The sequence below is a fragment of the Impatiens glandulifera genome, chromosome 1, assembly GCF_907164915.1.
Source record: "Impatiens glandulifera chromosome 1, dImpGla2.1, whole genome shotgun sequence".
NCBI lineage: Eukaryota > Viridiplantae > Streptophyta > Magnoliopsida > Ericales > Balsaminaceae > Impatiens > Impatiens glandulifera.
In genome coordinates this window covers 90,268,817-90,289,239 of record NC_061862.1, presented here as the reverse complement: position 1 = coordinate 90,289,239, position 20,423 = coordinate 90,268,817, and the positions used below count along the sequence as shown (strand labels likewise).

General features: G+C 29.7%; 1 protein-coding gene across 1 annotated transcript; it reads left to right on the top strand.

The window, feature by feature from the left end:
* The first annotated feature begins 271 nt into the window (after positions 1-271).
* On the top strand, positions 272-5,628 carry LOC124919265 (digalactosyldiacylglycerol synthase 1, chloroplastic-like). The gene is made up of 7 exons (XM_047459468.1): positions 272-997; positions 1,539-1,571; positions 1,885-1,972; positions 2,319-2,755; positions 3,299-3,565; positions 3,642-3,991; positions 4,925-5,628. Exons 1-7 carry the CDS (start codon positions 326-328, stop codon positions 5,463-5,465), a joined length of 2,388 nt encoding a protein of 795 aa, XP_047315424.1. The 5' UTR covers positions 272-325; the 3' UTR covers positions 5,466-5,628.
* Positions 5,629-20,423: the final 14,795 nt, after the last annotated feature.

The window sequence follows — 20,423 nt, the reverse complement described above, 5'->3', positions numbered from 1 at the left end:
ATTTGTTATTATATAATTTATATTTTCCCTCGGATATCCTCTAACTATGTAGAATATTCGTGATTTCACATTCAATAATTCTCTTCTGCCACATCAGCATCTAGTTTGACTGTGACATCCACCTCACTTCTTCTAATTGGTTCACGTCACCTATCGGGAAATCTCTCAACACATCTTCTTCCTACGTGTCAATCCACGTGTCACTCGCGCCAATCCTAATCATCAGTCAAACAAATACACGGCCAAACCCTCAAAATCAGAATCCTAGCCGTTAAATTCTTAGCCCGTCTTACTCAATTTCTCGCTCCTTCCTTTGTTCTAGAGAATGATTAATCTCAGGCCGCCGGAAGGTCGGGCCTCACCGGCGGTGGCACCGGCGTCGCCTTGTCCGCCGGTAACGGCGGAGAAGGCGTTCTCTTTCATTTCACGAGGATGGAGGGAGGTGAAGGATTCGGCCGATGCGGATCTAAGATTGATAAAAGATAGAGCTAACTCGTTCAAGAATTTGGCGTCATCGTTCGACCGAGAGCTGGAGAATTTCCTGTATTCCGCTTCGAAATCAACGTTTGCTGTCCCAGCAATCAGGTCATCGTCAACGGAGGAGATTGATTTTGTGAAGCGTTTACAGCCGAAGCTTTCTGAAATTCGCCGCGCATACTCGTCTCCGGATTTCAGCCGGAAGGTTCTGGAGAAATGGAGTCCTAGGGCTAGAATTCGCCTCGATTTATCTGCAATAAGGAATATGGTGTCGGAGGTTGGAGATGATATTGAGGGTTTGGATGACCGTGAAACGTATAGAAAAGGAAGAAAGGTAGGGTTTAGAGATTTCAGGTGGGACTGGAAGGCAGAATCTGGCGCTAATGAAGGTCAATCTTCTGACTGGGAACCAATTCGGGCTTTCAAGTCTCGATTGAGAGAGCTGGAGCAAAAGAATTCATCTTCAGTCATCGAAAACCTCAAGAACAGTGAATTCGTGGAGAAAGTGAAATCCAGTTTGGTAGGTTTTTCTTATTTCTCTGCTACATATTATTAATTAGTTCATAATGGATATCTTTCCTCGTTCAACTTACCTAGCTTGAAGATTACTTAATGTCCATGTCCCTTCTTTCTATAGAGAATACTATCTGGATTTCTGCTTATTTCAGAGAAAATTCTTTAGAACTGAGCATCTATCTAAAGGTGCTTTTAGATTGAGAATGCAATGCATTTATACTTGTTTTGTCATAGAATACCTTGGAAGAAGCCAACTGAATTAAGTAAACAAAAGAAGAAACCATGCTCCATTTATCATGAACAGAATGCTCACTGCTTCCTGTCTGGTTTGCAAAATTTCTCAGATCCACTTGGATAAGATTTTTTGTAATGACACTAGTTTATTCCTCTTTACCTTTCACGTCTAAATTTGAAGCAATGAAAATGGTCAGAAAAGGATTTGTTTTGCCTCTTCCTTACCCTATTGATGTTTCCTTGTATAATTTTGATAATCTTTCAGAATGTGATTCGATTATTGATTTTCAATCATGTACTTTTCTCTGCAGAAATCAATCTGCAAAGAGCAGTCAGACTCCAAGGTCGGTACCTTGCTTTCATGATTTCAATTCATATCAATCTCCTATCTATTGCTGTAAATATGAGATAGCATTCATGATACTTTGTAATCAAATGAAAAAATTTATGGTGCATATTTTTCTTTTTGAAAATGAGTTCTGATCATATTCAGCATCTCAATAAAAATTCTATAAAAAATTTCAGCACAAGTACAAGGATTTTTCCTTTTCCCAAAATAAAATTCTGGGCAACAAATAATATTATCAATTTTGGTTCCATCACGCATGTTCTTAAGAATCTTAGCAATTAAATAATCCAAGTTTTTGATTTCTGTAGGAAGTTCCACAGATCGATGTACCAGAACTGCTGGCTTATTTAGTTAGGCAATCTGGTACTTTTTTTGATCAACTGGGCATCAAAAGTGGTAATTCCTTGACAACTTTTATTCGCAATTCCGCATTCTGTAGATAAACAAATTTTAGAGTAAACTTGTGAGTCTTTTTAGAGTTGATGACAGCTTAAGATAAAGAGTCCCTAGAAGTAGAGTTGTTTTATTGAATACATAATATTACTTTTATAGTGTTTCAAACCTAACTACTTGCTTAAAGATAAAAAAACAATAAAATCTTAATAAAAGGAATAACTGATTTCCTTATGATTTTCTGAAGCAATCACTTGATTCAGGCTCAATCTGTTTTACTAAGTCTGACTTGAATTATCTTTATCACAATTATCTAAAGATAAATTATTATTATCTTTGACAATGACAGAGATACCCGACAAGATAGTGGAGAGTCTGTGTAGCAAACGAAAGGATGAAGCCTCCATGATTGACAGTGATAACATAAACGGCGAATTGGACCTTAGGATTGCGAGCGGCCTACAAAGCACGGGCCATCAATACGATGATATGAAGCGGGACCCATCATCTGATAATAAACGACATGTTGCGATTGTCACAACAGCTAGTCTTCCTTGGATGACAGGAACTGCTGTAAATCCACTATTTAGAGCAGCTTATTTGGCTAAGTCTGCTAAACAAAACGTAACGCTTCTCGTTCCGTGGTTGTGTCATTCCGATCAACAGCTGGTTTATCCTAACATCACTTTCAGTTCACCGGAAGAGCAAGAAGTGTATATACGTAAATGGGTGGAGGAAAGGGTGGGATTTGAGGCTAATTTCAAGATTTCTTTCTATCCTGGAAAGGTAAATTCTTTTTTAACTAATTAATTTGAATCGGTCCTCGAACTCGTGTCTTGTTTATGCTGCCCTTAAATCCCCATTTCTTTGTATTGGTCCCTTAAATCTTGGTCTATTTTAGCAACCCATGGTAACTCAAGTGAAAATAGTATTGAAATTGGTCGATTCCCACTTGATTGGAACTAGTCTCCTCTGAGGAATAAACCCTAATCTAAAAACATTCTTGCTCTAGTTTGGGTTTTCTATATAATCTGTATTATGCTTTTAATAGCCATATTATTGGAGAAGGGTTTTCTTCCTGGGAATGACTAGCATAACATCTCACCACTGTGATCCCCACTTCAGTTAGGGTGCTCTTAGTCAGAATTGAACTTGAGACTTCAACTTGTTAAGTTCAAGACTCTTACTGTTTGAGCTAGACTTGCTTTTTCTTATAACAGTTGGTTTAAAGCTTGATATGGGTTTACTCTTATATGTTATTTCATCCAATGTTAGGATGGTTCTCTTAAGTTAAGTATTTTTTAATTTTTCTATCCATATTGTTTCTAGTTCTCAAAGGAAAGGAGAAGCATAATACCGGCTGGAGATACTACACAGTTTATTCCATATAGGGATGCCGACATTGCTATCTTGGAAGAACCTGAACATCTGAATTGGTACCATCATGGAAAACGTTGGACAGATAAGTTTAATCACGTTGTTGGTATTGTTCACACAAATTATCTTGAATATATAAAACGAGAGAAGAATGGGATGATTCAAGCTTTCCTTGTCAAGCACATAAACAACTGGGTTGCAAGAGCATACTGCCATAAGGTATTAATTCATTTACTTTTCTTTTTTTTTCAAAAGAAAAAATATAGGATGCAAATTCTTTTATGTTTCTGGACAGATTCTTCGGCTTTCAGCAGCTACCCAGGACTTACCAAAGTCTACCATATGCAATGTCCATGGTGTGAATCCAAAATTTCTGAAAATTGGGGAAAGAATCGCTGAAGAAAGAGAGCGTGGGGAGAAATCATTCACAAACGGAGCATATTTCTTAGGTAAAATGGTTTGGGCGAAAGGGTATAGAGAGCTGATCGATTTGTTAGCTAAACAAAAGAATGACCTTGCTGGTTTCAAAATGGATGTATTTGGTAATGGAGAGGATGCTCATGAAGTTCAGAGCATGGCTAGAGAACTTGATCTGAATCTCAATTTTATGAAGGGCAGAGATCATGCTGATGATTCTCTACATGGGTAAGGTTTCTTTTGAAGGAAATGGATACGATTTGATACATGATGTATCTGATAGGACTTGATTTTGGCCGCCTTTACTGCTCTTTTTTAAATCGAAAGGTTGTTGCATGAAAAAGAATAGAGCACTAACCTGACTTGAGCCCATTTGAAAACAGTGTTTCTTTTAGGCCTTGTTTGATCTTTGGATATTTGAATAATCAAGTGATTATTTCCAAATAATCTTGTTTGGCATAGGTTATTGAAAATTAGGTTATTTGGGTAACAACTAGGCCTAAAAATATATAATAATTTAAAAATAATAATAAGAGCATATTTTGGTTGATGATTTAAATGATATAATCGATGAGTCGATTATTCATGGTGGGTTTCTTGAAGTTAATCTCAAATAACCCACGTATACAAGGCCTTAGTAAATTTATAGATGTGAGCCTCTTGCTCAATCTCAACTAGAATTCACCACTTTATTTTGAGAAACAAAAATATTTTAGTTTGCTTAAAATTTTAGCTAGATGAGGTCACAGTTTCGTTTACTCACTCTGAGTAGCTCAAATGACAAGAGACTTACCACCATAAATCCCAAGATCGATTCCCATGGAAAACACTTGGGTTAGAGTGGTGATAGGTTGTAGTGCTAGTTAGATGAGATCATAGTTTCATTAATCCACTATGGGTAGCTCATATGACAAAATGATTACTTATCAACTGTGAGATCTCATATTCAGTTCCCAATTAAAACACCTGGATTTATTAAAGTGGTAGTGAATTGTTGTGCTTAGTTTAGGTGCACAACAGCTGGTCCAGACACTTGGTAAATGAATTTTGTGGTTGTAGATATAACTTAATCTAAATGGAAACCACTAATTTATTTGGCTTTACATAGCCAAAGTGTCCGATATTGTCATTTCATATCGTTTGATGTATTTTGGTTTGCAGTTACAAGGTTTTCATAAACCCTAGCGTAAGCGACGTCCTTTGCACAGCCACAGCAGAAGCCCTAGCGATGGGAAAATTCGTCATATGTGCCAACCACCCATCAAACGAGTTCTTCAGAACATTTCCCAACTGTTTAACATACACAAATCCCGATGACTTTGTCGAGAAGTTGAGAGAAGCAATGTCGAGTGAGCCTCAACCTCTTACACCCGAACAAATGTATCAACTCTCATGGGAAGCGGCCACTCAGAGATTCTTAGAGTTTTCTGACCTTGACGAAGTCTTGAATACCGATAGAAGCAATTCTTCGCGTATCGTCAAAGCCAAAGCCAACCGAATGGGGAAAAAATCAGCATCGATGCCTAATTTGTCGAATATTGTTGATGGAGGATTGGCTTATGCACATTATTGTCTCACGGGTAATGAGTTTCTTAGACTTTGTACTGGTGCAATTCCTGGAACACGGGATTATGACATGCAGCATTCGAAGGATCTTCGGTTATTGCCCCCGCAGGTTGAAAATCGTATTTATGGTTGGTAGATTGGGCATAATGTATATCATGATCTGATTTGTTATATAGATTGTGTAGTTAGATGTTACACTGTTAGTTGCCTTGTAGTTGGAATTTGAAAGACTTGTGTTCTAGCTTTATATATTTTTTGTTGTATGAAAAGTAAAATAGTAGATAAAATGATATGTTTGATCATTTATAGAATCCAACTAAAACGAAGTTTAAGTTTTCTCAATGAAATAAATTTATCACAGTTTATTACTATAGTTTAAGTAACAATAGTTTTACTTAATTAAATTTTTTGAAAAAAAGATGTTCTAATAAAAATACTCTGAGATTAAGAAGGGGGAAAGAAAATGTTTCCAATTACCTAAGCTACTATATAATGTACTTGGGTCTTTCTTCAAAATATTGTATGTAGGGATCATATTCATCTCTATCATAGCAATTACATAAGAAATAAGATTGTTCAACATTTTGAAAACAATGCCACACTTTCATCCCTGAGAATCCATTTTCTTCTGTTATTCTTAATCACTTGTGCTGGTAAAGGAACCAACATCTTTAAGACTATAGGTGCACCTGATCACAATCTCGCTCTTGTGTATTCGTTAGTCGAGTCCCTTCCGAATTGAATTAATAGATTGTCATTGCGTCCGATTTGAGTGTCTTTGTTTTCATTCTTACTATTTATTCATGAATCTATCGTCTACGCTCTTTTTTCTCCTGAGATTTCAATTCCCATGAGTGAGATTTTGAGAAGAGTTAGATATTTGGAGAGGATAATACGATGAAAGCTATGTTCGGAGAAGTTATCGTCTATCATTGACCTCTATGATATAATTAGTTGGGGAAATCGTTTTCTCCTGCTACTAATTGTTCATTCTTAATGTGCAACAATTTCATTTTCTAGTTTCTTGTTTTGATTGGGTTGTGTTTTTTTCCTATTTTTCTGCTGTTAAATTTAAATGATATTTAAGATTGAGCATTCGCTGTTATATAAGTTCTTTTATCTGGTTGAGGTTTATTTTAAGAATGTTGGTTTCGTTTCCGAAGCGATTAATTTCCGCGAGATAAGTATATAGCTGTTAGGCCTTATGGGTCCAGCCCAATTAGGCAATATAAAAACCAAATAAACCCTAATTTTGTTTCTCTCTCTACCACAATTTTCAGTGAGAGTTCTGTGAAGAGATCAAGAGAAACAGAGTGAAGAAAATACAGAGGAAGAAGAAGAGAAGAAGATATAGAGGAAGAAGAAAATAAGGAAAACAGAGTATCACCTTCTTTGTCTTGATTACCCTCAGGTTCATTTCTCTCTTACTTGTAAAGGGAATTTCATGTTTTCTCAAACCTAGATTTGTTTGGGTTTGAATGAAATTAGTTTCTCTGTATGTATACCTCAACTTTAGGTTTAAAGTTGAGAAGAACAATTGTATCGGTTTCTTACTGATTAGTGAAATCTGTTGGTTTTGCCCCGTGATTTTTACCCTCCGTGTTGAGAGGGTTTTCCACGTAAATCTGGTGTTCTTTATTACTTTGCTGATCTGCTAGTATGATTTGGTTGACTTGTGAAATTAATCAGATTAATTGATTTCAATAGGAAAGTATTATTCAACTTGAAATTCCTAACAATAGCCCGCAAATACGCCTCACCAATTAATCAAACGAGTGGAACTTGTCGCATGACGATCTCGAACCTAGTACCTTCAGGTTAATGTTGATTTTATTTTTCAAAGTATTTTATTATATCCGACAAAATTAGGTGGTATCGTATTTTTTCATCGAAGAGTTATCGTAATAATTTTTCCATATGCGAACACTACACTTTTTTCGCCCCTTTGTTTGAAAACCTCTATATGTTTGATTGTTTAAGTCCATCATTTTTTTCAATTTGGTTTGAATCTCATGTATGTTTAATTTATTTTAAAAAATAATGATTGTGCTTAAACTTAATTGATAGATGAGTTCAATCAAGTCAATTAGTATAATTTATTTTTGATTGATTGATGCTAGTTAAACAATATTAAAATAAATTTAGTTCATGATGTGCACGAGATTATGATGTATTCTAGGATTTGAAGACATGTCTTCCTTTGTGAAGCATATGTTAGATTACATTATAGTATATTATACTTAGAAATATAGATTTTATATATTAAAAAAATGAATGATGTAAAATAATGGCATAAAGATTACAAAAAGTAAGATTGGGCCAACTAAAGAAAAGGAAAGAAATTAGTTTAGTGGTGTCTATCTTTTCATTTTAAATTAATGGTTTCTCTCACTAAGTTGTATCTTTTGGTTACATCTTTATTATGGTCACATTCCATCTACTTTTTTTTATATGAATAGATAGATAGTGGCACTCTTTAGTAGATGCCAAATAGTCACCTCCATTAACCTTTTTTCTCTTACATTTAACTTTAAAATAATGCTTAGTACACACTTGGGCCAAGCTTAATAGAAAAGTGCCCATATTTTAATGAAATTGTCACATCCTCATCCCCAAGCTGTTTGGATCTCAAGTGATCCCAACCAAGTTAAATTAAGAAAATTAATGATAATGTCCCTTTAGATCAACATCAAATTCACTTTAATCTCCATCAATGAAAATATAAAAAAGAATATGTATATGGAGAAATTTAATTTCGATTTTTATTAAGAATATTTTGATTTAATTGAGAGAGTAAGGTTGGTGTTGTCTTAACTTGTTTTAGTTAAATAAATAATCTATATGCATTGGAAAAGTAATATAACAATTTTCTCCCATGTGATTACTACCTACTTATGATTGATATGTCAATTGAGGGTGATAAGTATCTATCATATATGGTTATTCGTGTAATTTGGGTTTGCAATTTCGTGAGGATATAGGCTATAGTTATCTTAGACAAACAACTTCCGTATCACAATTCAAATCCATTAGCTTCATATTTATAAGGAATTCATATTATCAATGAATTTTAATTTGAGAACATCATAATCTTTTCCAACTTAGTTATATATATCATGTCCTCGTCATATTATCTTACTAGTCTTGTCCTAATTTTACAAATCTAGAAGTGATCCACATGATACATTTTTTCCATAGAATTTAGAAGTGTCCCATTACATCTTGTTCTTATCAATGGCCGACTCATACTATTGTAACATCCCCGACCCAAGGTTCTCAACGCATATAAATGAGACTCACATTTATAATAGTCCACATTTTATGTGTGTTTCCAGACAATCACGGTTCCTCGTGACTCTTGAGAGGATTATAATTCATTCATTCTATTATGAGAATAAATATTGGTTTCTTAATGAATCCTTTCTAGCCATGGATTGGGAATGTGATGAATTCATTTGACCTCCAAGATGAAAGTCTTCAAGATTGGTGAGAAGGAATGAAATTTGGTTAATGTGTCCTCTTTTAAAGTTAACATTTCTTTCTTAGGTAAGGATATTCTTATTTCTCTTGATTGTATCAAGGAGGATATGCCATTGCTAGCTGGAGCCAAGTTAGGCAGAAGGTTTTCCAAGGCTAACGAGCTCACGCCCATATGCAATGAGAAGGAAGTCTCGATCAAGACCGGATAGAGTAGATGTTTGTAGTTCAAGGCGGGTGACAAAAACATGTAGACATCTCTTAAACTCACACAAACATGACACAAAATGAGATTTGTTTTTGTCAAATTATATTGACCATAAACACATTTATTACTAAAATCTACTTCAAACAAAGTTTTAAAATTAGTTAGGTGAGAAAGGAAGAATTAGAGTTGAAATTTTAAAAAAGGGATCATAGTCTATATCATCCCTTGCACAATTTTTTTTCTTATTCACTCATTTAATGTGAATAGTTTTGGCCAAACAGACATGGATAGATAAATATGTTGTAATAGTAATTTATTAGTAGCTAATTGGTTACTTTTTTGAGTAGGAGTACACTAATTAAGTTAATGCACACAAAGTTATAAATGTAATAAAAATAAAAATAATAATTTGGGTCTAAATAAACAAGTATAAATTCTTATGTATTTGAGTTTTATTTCAAAAATCATTAGTCGATGTAAATGAAATTGACCGTGAGAAAGACTCATGGATGAATCATTCCAAATGAGAATCCATTTGAAAGTTCCATAAATGAAAAACAAGCTCACGTCGAATCAAAGTTTTGATCCACCACATTAAATTAAACCTAGTTTTGCAAGAAGACAAAGAAAAGTTCTAATGAAATTTATATTAATTCAAAAGCAAATCTATGGTACAATGTAAAAATGAGAATTTAAAATCGACTTCAATGTGGACTTAGCTGAACTAAATCCAAAATTTGGATGGATTATTCTGGTTAATCGGTAGTTGACTCCGAACTAATACATATTTCTCCCTTATATACGTTGTGAAACCTAATATATCTTTCACATTTAATTATTGAATTTTCTTTCACCATTTAATACGTTTAAAAAAAGCAAATGAATTTTTGTCTATAAGCAATAACAAGGGTAGGGTTAGGACATAGGAGTGATCTATATATACTTGATATTATATATTATTAGGAGACAAAGACCCTATTAGACATTGATGTGTAGAAAATGTCATAATAATATTTAATATCATGGTCTTTCTTCATTGGAGAAAGAAAGGGTCAAAAGGAAGGAGTTGGCTCTCATAAAGAATACCCACTCAACTAAGAATTAGCCATGGTAGCTAGTTTGTTTGTGCATGGATATACAAGGGCCACGTTTCTTTATCACTCTTTAAACCAACTAGTCAACTTACCTAATCAACAACAAGTTTCTTCTAGATTTAGGTTTTTGTATGCAAAGGGCAAATGTTAATGTGCCTCGTTTGGTTGCCAAATTGGTAAGGTCTTAAGAGACAACATGCCAAGTGTATCATGTTTGGTTGACATGATCATATTATTATTAAATTGGGTTACTAGACTCTATTAAACCCATATCCATGCCATTTCAATTAATATATCTTAATAAGAATCAATCACGAGTCTATGTTAAAGCTCGGGCAGGCTAAATCCCACGAAAAATAAATATTTTTTAAGGTAAAAATGTGATATAAACCCTAATTCAAAATTTTTTAAATTTAATTCATTATTACTTATCTATTTAATAGAAAATGGAGTAAAATATACGATTTATCCACTTATTTTATTCATAATTTTCATGTTATTCTTTTAAGCTCACCCAATTTTTTTTTTCATTTCCACTCTAACTCGAATTTCTGAATCCGTTTCTAAGCACAATTATTTTAAATAATACAATCTAATTCTTTAAATAATTCATTACCAATTTATATCTCCAACATGTCAAAATAAAATAATAAAATTGAAAAAGAAAAATACAATGAGTGTTGAATAAAATATAAATGACTCACTCAACATAAAGATTATGTTGTTATATAATAACGATTTAGATGGATATGAAAGTCGCAATCAAAATAATTTTGATTTTTGTAACTTTACTAATAATATACATGACTAGTTCAACTAGATCTTGATTTTCCTTTTTGATGGGTATTTTTATTTGTTAAATTTTTATATAATTAAGATTTGAAAATTGATGCCATTTGATTTTGTGAATATATGTATTATTATTTTATTATTTTGATGAAAATTTAAGAAAAATATACCATCTACACCAGCCATCCAGCCAACCACTCCAATTTAAGTAGAATTTGGAACAGAGATAAGCCACGTGGAATGATCAGAAACCGACAGACAGAGTAGTCGTAAATGGCAGGTGTGAAGCAGACGATCCCACCTTAAATAGATGGGACCCACGTTTTAAATAAAAAAAAAGTTGCGGAGAGACACATCTTACTTGTGATTGGTTACTTTGTTGACTAGGCAAGCATGTGGGTCCCACTTATTTGATTATTAATAGAATAATGGGTCCCACCTCACCCGAATCTCTCTCCTCAGGCGGGGACTTAAGTGGTAGGGACCTTGAATGGTTGACGCGTGTACAGTTGGAAATATGGGGACCACTCAACTTTAAAAAAAATTTAAAAAAAATTGGTTAGGAGCATCAATGACTAAAAAAAAATTAAAACAAGTTTAAGGCAATGGTTAATCGAAACGTGTCAAGTGGACGCGTGATCGTGGGACCTACCTATCTTTGGTTTTATTCCAAACAACAATAATAAAACAATGTTAATAATAATGTTATAATAAAAATATATATTTATATATACAAATTAACATTTATACTTATGATTGAATCTAGAATGTGAAAGATTTGTAGTTATAAACCTGATGATTTGACATTTTTTTTTTGAATAGATTATGTGTTTTATTTTTATATTATAATTCAAACTAATAATAATAATTTTTATTTTATGACTATTCATTTATTAATTTAAGAATGTTCAAATTATTGAAAATTTTAGAAGACTACAACAAATTTGATCTAAATATGATAAATGTAAAAAGGGTGATTAATTCGATTAGTTTATTAAAATATCTAATTATCTGATAGGGTGTATCATTTGAAAAAGAATTTATTCTATGTAAAAAGGTTTTCGTGAACCGTCTAGATTCATTATAAGGGATGAATCTTTAATTAGTTTTTGGAATAACATCTCGTGTAGTGTCAAAAGTCTAACTGCAACATATAATGAACTTGTTTCATTGTTATATGTAGAAATGTCATAGTTAATGATATATTTGATCTTTAATATAGTGGTTTCGCTAACCGAATTAGAAATAAAAAGAGATTGCATATTATTGGGAGTTATTCACATAATAGAGTTTTACTTTTAGTAGGACACAAACAAGTGCCGTCTGAACAAGACGTTATGCATTAGCAATACATGAATAGTTTTCATGTGGGACATTGCTACAATTTATTCATTGAGATGATTTCATATGATTTTTGTTAGGAGAAGTTTTATGAGTCAATGATTACATCCAAGATTTCATTAATTTGATGGAGTTAGCGCTATTCACGGTGTAATTTTTACAGATGATATGTGAATGAAAAATGTTGTATTATGTTAGGTCATTGTCGTATGTGTCACGAGAAGGTTAAATCAATAACTCACTTACTTTTTAATTATCGAAATGTGACTAGTATTTAGAACTTTTTGTGAAGTTTACTATGATTTATTAGGTGATGCCCAAGTCTTTAAGTAGTTGCTGAAAAGTTTGGATTGATGCGGCTACTTATTTATGGTGGACTATTTGGTTTGAAAAAAATCGACGAACTTTCAATGATCGTAGTCGTCTGATGCGTATCATTCATAATGTTATTATTATAATGTTTTGTGACATTCGTTCCAAAAAGTCTATGGAATTGGCCAGGGAGTTAATTTTTCTTTTCGATGACCTACGAGCTCAATAATTTATTGGATAACGTGATTAGTTATTTTTATTTTATTATTATTAATATTTTTTCATGTCATGCTTTTTCGTTGTACTTAAGTGATTCTTATCATTTTTATATACATTAACCATTTTAAAAAATATTATATTATGATAAGAGTACTAAAAATAAAAATATAAAAGTAAGATGAAGTTAGTATGGACAAATCAATGTTTAAGAGATGTGTGCACTCTCTTTTAAAAATTTATTTGAAAATATTAAAATATGAATTTGAATATTATTAAATACTAGCATGAATTCCATGCATTTGCACAAATATATATATATATATATATATATATATATATATATATATATATATATATATATATATATATATATATATAATATTATTTATCTATAAATAATTTAGATAAAATTAATATTATTCATATTTAATTAATTTAAAATTAGTTTTAATTTGTAAAAATTAAGTTTAATCTTAAACTTAATATTAACATATATTTTATCCACTCGACACCCACTTAACCCCTCACTTGACCATAATCTTGTGACTTACACTTTTTCATATGCATTTTTTATCCCCTTGACAAATCACCCACCAATCTTAGTCGATCTCAATTGATGACACATCTCTTATATCCCCTCGGCACCCACTTAACCCCTCAATTGACCCTAATCTTGTGACTCACACTTTTTCATATACATTTTTATCCCTTCGACAAACCACTCACCAATCTTAGTCGATTTAAATGAAGACACACCTCTTATATCTCGTCAAACTCAACCACTAACCCTCCAATTGACCCTCCTATTGTGACTCACACTTTTTCATATGTATTTTTATCCCCTCGACAAACCACCCACTCACCCTAATATTGCGACACACATTTTTTCATATGCCTCTATCCCTCGACAAACCACTCACTAATCTTAGTCAACCTCTCTTTTACTCCACTTCAACAAATCAACAACCAATCCCAATTGATCACATACCTTTTATTAAATGTCAAACCAACCACTAACCACCACCCGACATTCATCTCGTGACCTCACACTTTCAAATGTTCGTCAAACCAACCATTAATTTCAATATCACACTCGATAAACCACCCACCACTCGACCTCCATCTCATGACCTCACACTTTTAAATACTCGTCAAACCAACCACTAATTCCGACCTCACACTCGACAAACCACCCACCACTCAACCTCCATCCCGTGACCTCACACTTTCAAATGTTCGTTATACCAATCACTATTCCAACCTCACACTCGACAAATTAAAACACCCACCACCCGACCTCCATCTCGCGACCTCACATTTTCAAATGCTCGTCATACCAACCACTAATTCCAACCTCATATTCGATAAACTACTCACCACCCGAACTCCATCTCGTGACCTCATACTTTTAAATACTCATCAAGAATACATTTTTGAAAATATAAATTTGCATGTTTTGGAATTCAAACCCTGATCTTAAGCATGAAATGTGAACACTTAAACCGTTAGACCACTTATGATTATGATTGTTGAAATAATTTTATTATTTTATGTATGTATATATATATTTTGTATTAAATATTTATTACCAATTAGTTAATTTTTATATTAAAATAAAAATTATTTATACTTATAAAGAAAATATTATATATATATATATATATATATATATATATATATATATATATATATATATATATATATATATATATATATATATATATATATATAATGAGAGAAAAAAAATGTATTATAAAAGATAAAATGTATTTATATAAAATTAATGATGAAAAACAAGTAGGTATAGCACTATTGGTATAGTATACTATACCAATAGTGTTTTAACAGGGTGTTTGTTATATTTTTATTATTGATATAAATTTATACCCTTATATAATTTATATCTCATATTTGGTATAAAATAATAACTAGTCCCTAAGTATAACATTATTCTTATATTACTTAATTTTTAATTTCTCATTATAACCTTTATTAATATTATATATAATTTATTATTATATAATATATTTTATTTAGTTTAAATATTATTATTATTATATATAATCATTTTTAATATATAATTTTTTTATCTAGTTCAATATTTTAATTAAAAATATATTTATTTATTTTTATAATGATAATTTTATTAATTATAATTTTCTATATTTACTTATATTATAAATAATATTGTTTATTTTATGTATTATTTTTATTTTTAATTTATTTTATTAAAATTATTAATAATATTTAAATTAAATAAATACAATTTACTATTTATATTATAATTATTTTTTATATTTTAATTAAAATTACATTAATTATTAAATAATAACATTAAAATAGTTTATACTAATAAACAATATAAATATAGAAAATAATAATAATAATAATAATAATTTTAAATTCACATTTATAAAACTTATACTACATTCTTATACTATATACCAAACACAAAATTATAAATTATATACAACTTATATCATTTCTTATAATTCATACCAAATATCAATACCATATATAACTTATATTATCCTATATTATTTATACCTCGTTACAATATATACTTCTATACAACTTATACCCTGTATAATTTGTACCAGATACCAAACGTTATTTTTAAATAAAAAATTAGGAAGATAGGTGCATTTATAACAAAAAAAAATGTTTATATATATATATATATATATATACATAAAATAAAAATAAAAATTACTAAGGTAAATGTATTTATAACAAAAAAAAATTATCTATATTTTGAATTAATATTAATTTAGATAATTTTTTATATAATATATATATATATATATATATATATATATATATATTTATATATAATGGGCTAGTTTGATAATTCAGCTTATCCCGCTTATGCTTATTTATTCTAAAGCTCAGCTTATTTAATCGTTAAGTTATTTACGCACAGTTTATTTATTTTTAATATTTATAATATATTATTTAATAATTAATATTATACATAGATATAATGTTATATATATATATATATTAATTTAATTTTAAATATTAATAAATGATTTAAATTAAAAAATAAATTATATTTGAAAATAAATTATATTAATATATTATTTTTTATAATTTTATTGTTAATATATAATTTTAATTATTAATAAATGACTTAAATTAAAAAATAATATATTTTAAAATAAATGATATGAATATATTAATTTTTATAAATATATAATTTTAAATATATTTAATATAAATATGATATAATATATATATATATATATATATATATATATATATATATATATATATATATATATATATATATATAGATATATATACAATCTTTTAGTATTATTATTTATTTCGGGATTCATCTCAATTCTAATCAGTATTTTAGATATTTAATTAAGACTAGTTTAATTTCTAAAATTATAATTATAAATAAAAAATATCAAAGTATATTTAAATTTTATATTTTGCTTAATTATTTTATATATTAAGATACATATATTATAAATAATAAATAAATATATATTTAAATATATATTTTTTATTATAATAATTTTATATAAAAATATTATAAATATATGGAATAGATGAGAGAGAATTAATAAAATGATTAGAAATAGATTAAATAGATGAGAGAGAATGAATAAAATGATTAGAAATAAATGAAATATATAGAAAAGAATGAATAAAAAATATTTAAAAATGATAAGAGCTGAGATTGTATTTTTAAACGTTAAGATTATAATTTTAAACACTGAGAAGTGAGGTAGAAATAAATTTGAGTTTAAACGCAAAAATATATTTGATTGTAATTTTTTACATGAGCTTATTACACAAAATTACTGTAATAATTTATTAATCCGAATCAAACAAGGCCAAAATATATATATATATATATATATATATATATATATATATATATATATATATATATATATATATATTATTCATTTGATTATTTTTGTAGTTATAATGTTATATATATATATATATATATATTATTCATTTGATTATTGTTGTAGTTATAATGTTTATAAGTCAGTGTTTTAAGGTTATATATTATAATGATAATTTTTTTTCGTGAACTAGATAACGATAATTTTTGTTCGTGAACTAGGAAAACGAGAAAATGGATAATAACAATCTAAAAATATAGTCATTATTAAGTTTTAATCTTAACCCATCTAATGCCACACTTTAAATGAAATTTTATTAGAAAAAGATAAATCCAAAATTCGTTTTCTCAACTAAATCAAATTCCCCATCCAAAACTTATTATTATTACTGCCATGAATTCCGTGTATTTGCATGATAAACATATATATTTATAAATATTTTAGGTAAATTAATATTATTCAAATCTAATTAATTTAAAATTGGTTTAGTTTGTAAATTTAAGTTTGTTCTTAAACTTAATTTACTATATATTTTATTTTTTCGGCACCCTACTTAACCCCTCAATTGACTATCATCTTGTGACTCACATTTTTTCATATGCATTTTTTATTCTCTTGACCCACCAATCTTAGTCAACCTCAGTTAATGTCACATCTCTTATCTCTCTTCAAATTCAACCAGTAATCTTAATTCCGACCTCACACTCGACAAATCACTCACCACTCACCTGACCTCCATCTCGTGACCTCACACTTTCAAATGCTCTCCTAACTAACCACTAATTCTGACCTTACACTCGACAAACCACCCACCATCCGACCTCCATCTCGTGACCTCACACTTTCAAATGTTCGTCAAACCAACCACTAATTCTGACCTCACACACGACAAACCACCCACCACCCAACCTCAATCTCGTGACTTTACACTTTCAAATGCTCATTAAACCAACAACTAGTTCCGACTTCACACTCGACAAACCACCAACCGCTCGACCTCCATATCGTGACCTCACACTTTTAAATGCTTACCAAACCAACCATTAATTCTGACCTCATACTTGATAAACCACCCACCAACCGACCTTCATCTCGTGACCTCACATTTTTAAATGCTCGTCAAACTAACAACTAATTCCGACCTCACACTCGACAAACCACCCACCACCCAACCTCCATCTCGTGACCTCACACTTTCAAATGCTCGCCAAACCAATTAATAATATTCCAACCTCAACTTGACAAACCACCCACCACCGACCTTCATCTCGTAACCTCACACTTTCAATTGCTCGTCAAACCAACCAATAATTATGACCTCACACTCGACAAACCACCCATCACTCGACCTCCATCTCGTGACCTCACACTTTCAGATGCCTCGTATCCTTTGTTTAGAAGTTGTGTCACCATATATTATAGTCAATAATGCATTCTTGAAAATCTAAATTTGCATGTTTTGGAATTCGAACGTTGATCTTAAGCATGAAATGTGAACACTTTAATCGACCACTTGAGATTGTTGAAATAATTTTTTTTTTTGTGTATACATATATTATGTATTTAATATTTATTACTAATTAGTTAATTTTTATATTAATCAAAAATTATTTATGCTAATAAAGAAAATATTATATATAATTAATGATGAAAAATAATATATATATATATATATATATATATATAAAAGATAACTATATTTAATATATATATATATATATATTAATAAAAAAATACATAGATGATTAGTGAGAATATATATATAATTAATGATGAAGAAAATAATTAAAAAAAATATAAGATAAAATATATATTTATACTCTTTAAAATCTAAAATTTAATTGAGAATGAGAAAGTAGAAGAAAGAAAATATCTAATATGATATGAATTATTGTGGTGTTTGTTGACTTTAAACATCATTATATATATATTTATTTTTAGTAAGCTAATAGAAAGTGTAAAGAGTTGGACATGTACATACATTTCCTAAAATACATTCTTATTTAATTATAACATTAGCATATTCGGATGTATTTATAGTTTACTAAGTGTTCACATATAGATAGACAGGCACAAAAGTTTAGTGTGGATAAAATTATGAGAAATAATAATGAACCAGAATAATTTGATAAGAAACTTGAGAATGATGTGTCATTTTTTTAATGCATTGAAAATTTTGAACTATGAACCGAACAATTTGACAAGAAACTTACTAATGATGTGTGAATTTTTTTTTTTTTAGTGAATTAAAACTTTAAACTATTAAATTTTCGATTCACTAAAGGAATGACACATTATTAATATTAAGTTTCTAGTCAAATTATTTTCGATCCCTATAATATCTCTAAAAATACATGGTATATTTTGTATAGTAAGTTTGAGTGATATTGATGGATGGTAAATTCATGTCCTTAGCTTGTTTATTTCAAATTTTATACTAACAAAATAAGATTATTGTATGAGGGTCAAAATTATATTGCATGCATACTTCTTATCTATATGAGATGGATAATCTCTTTAAGTAAATGCTTATTAATTATATGCATATCTCAACATTTGTTAAATTATAAGTTTTGTAATATGATGTACATATTTTAACTATATTAGCAAAATTGTAGAAATCTATAGGAATATAAACATAATTGATTGAAACTCAGATAAATTTTATCAATATCTAGTTTATTTTGATTAAGTATTTGTATTTGATTTTTGTAATGAAATTTGTTACATTTCATTCTGTTTAAGTAAAAGTAAATTAATAAATAAGTGAACACTTATTTAGCTCAATTGTGTAAAGTGCAAAACTCATGATGAGGTTTTATAAGAATTAAAATATATACATAAGGACTAGATAAAATAATAATGAGCAATGACACAAAATGTAATTTTAATACTCATTCAAACAATGGAAGTCAATCTATCTTGTTTTCATGCACATTAAGGATACCTACTATACAATTATGCGAGGACACACATTTCCCATTTCAAATTTTGAACCTCAATAATGATAATGACCTTAAGTTAGAGTTGAGAGTGATGACGACTTTCAAAATTAAATAAAAACATGCAAAAGCCAACTCATACTTCTCAAAACTCAACGATGATCTCATACTTCTCAAAACTCAACGATGGACTTCTCAAAACTCAACGATGATCTCATACTTCTCAAAACTCAACGATGGACTTTTGCATGACGAACAAACTCTTCACAGTACTCAATAAGTTATCTCAATTTAATTGAACATAAAGACAAATATAACATGAGATGTATCATTGTTTCCTAGTTATGACAATTACTAGCCTTAATAATTTTTCTGTTATCATCCCTCAAAATTAGGCCACTAATGACACTTCAACATAAAGAAACTCAATACATAAGTTTAGTCTTGCTTCCACAATATCTTACCAACATTCCTTTCTCCTCTACTTTTTTCATTTGATTGTTTTAGAAAACAGGGTTGGATTTTATTTTATTAAAATCTAAAGAAACACAACAAATTATAAAATCATTTCAAATATTAATTACGTTTGTAACCCACAATTAAAACATAAACAAATTCAAACAAATATTCATTTGAATACAAATAAGATAATAAAACAAAACAAAATATATTTTATTGGAAAAATAATGGAGAGCGACGTTGGGGCAGCGACACTCCACCTGGCAGCCACGGTGAACTAAAATAAAACATATTTTTAATTTTTTTAATCTCTCCCTCTCTATTCCATCTCTTTCTCACTCACTCCATTTTTTATTTCTAGGTTTCGAACCGTTCGTCTTC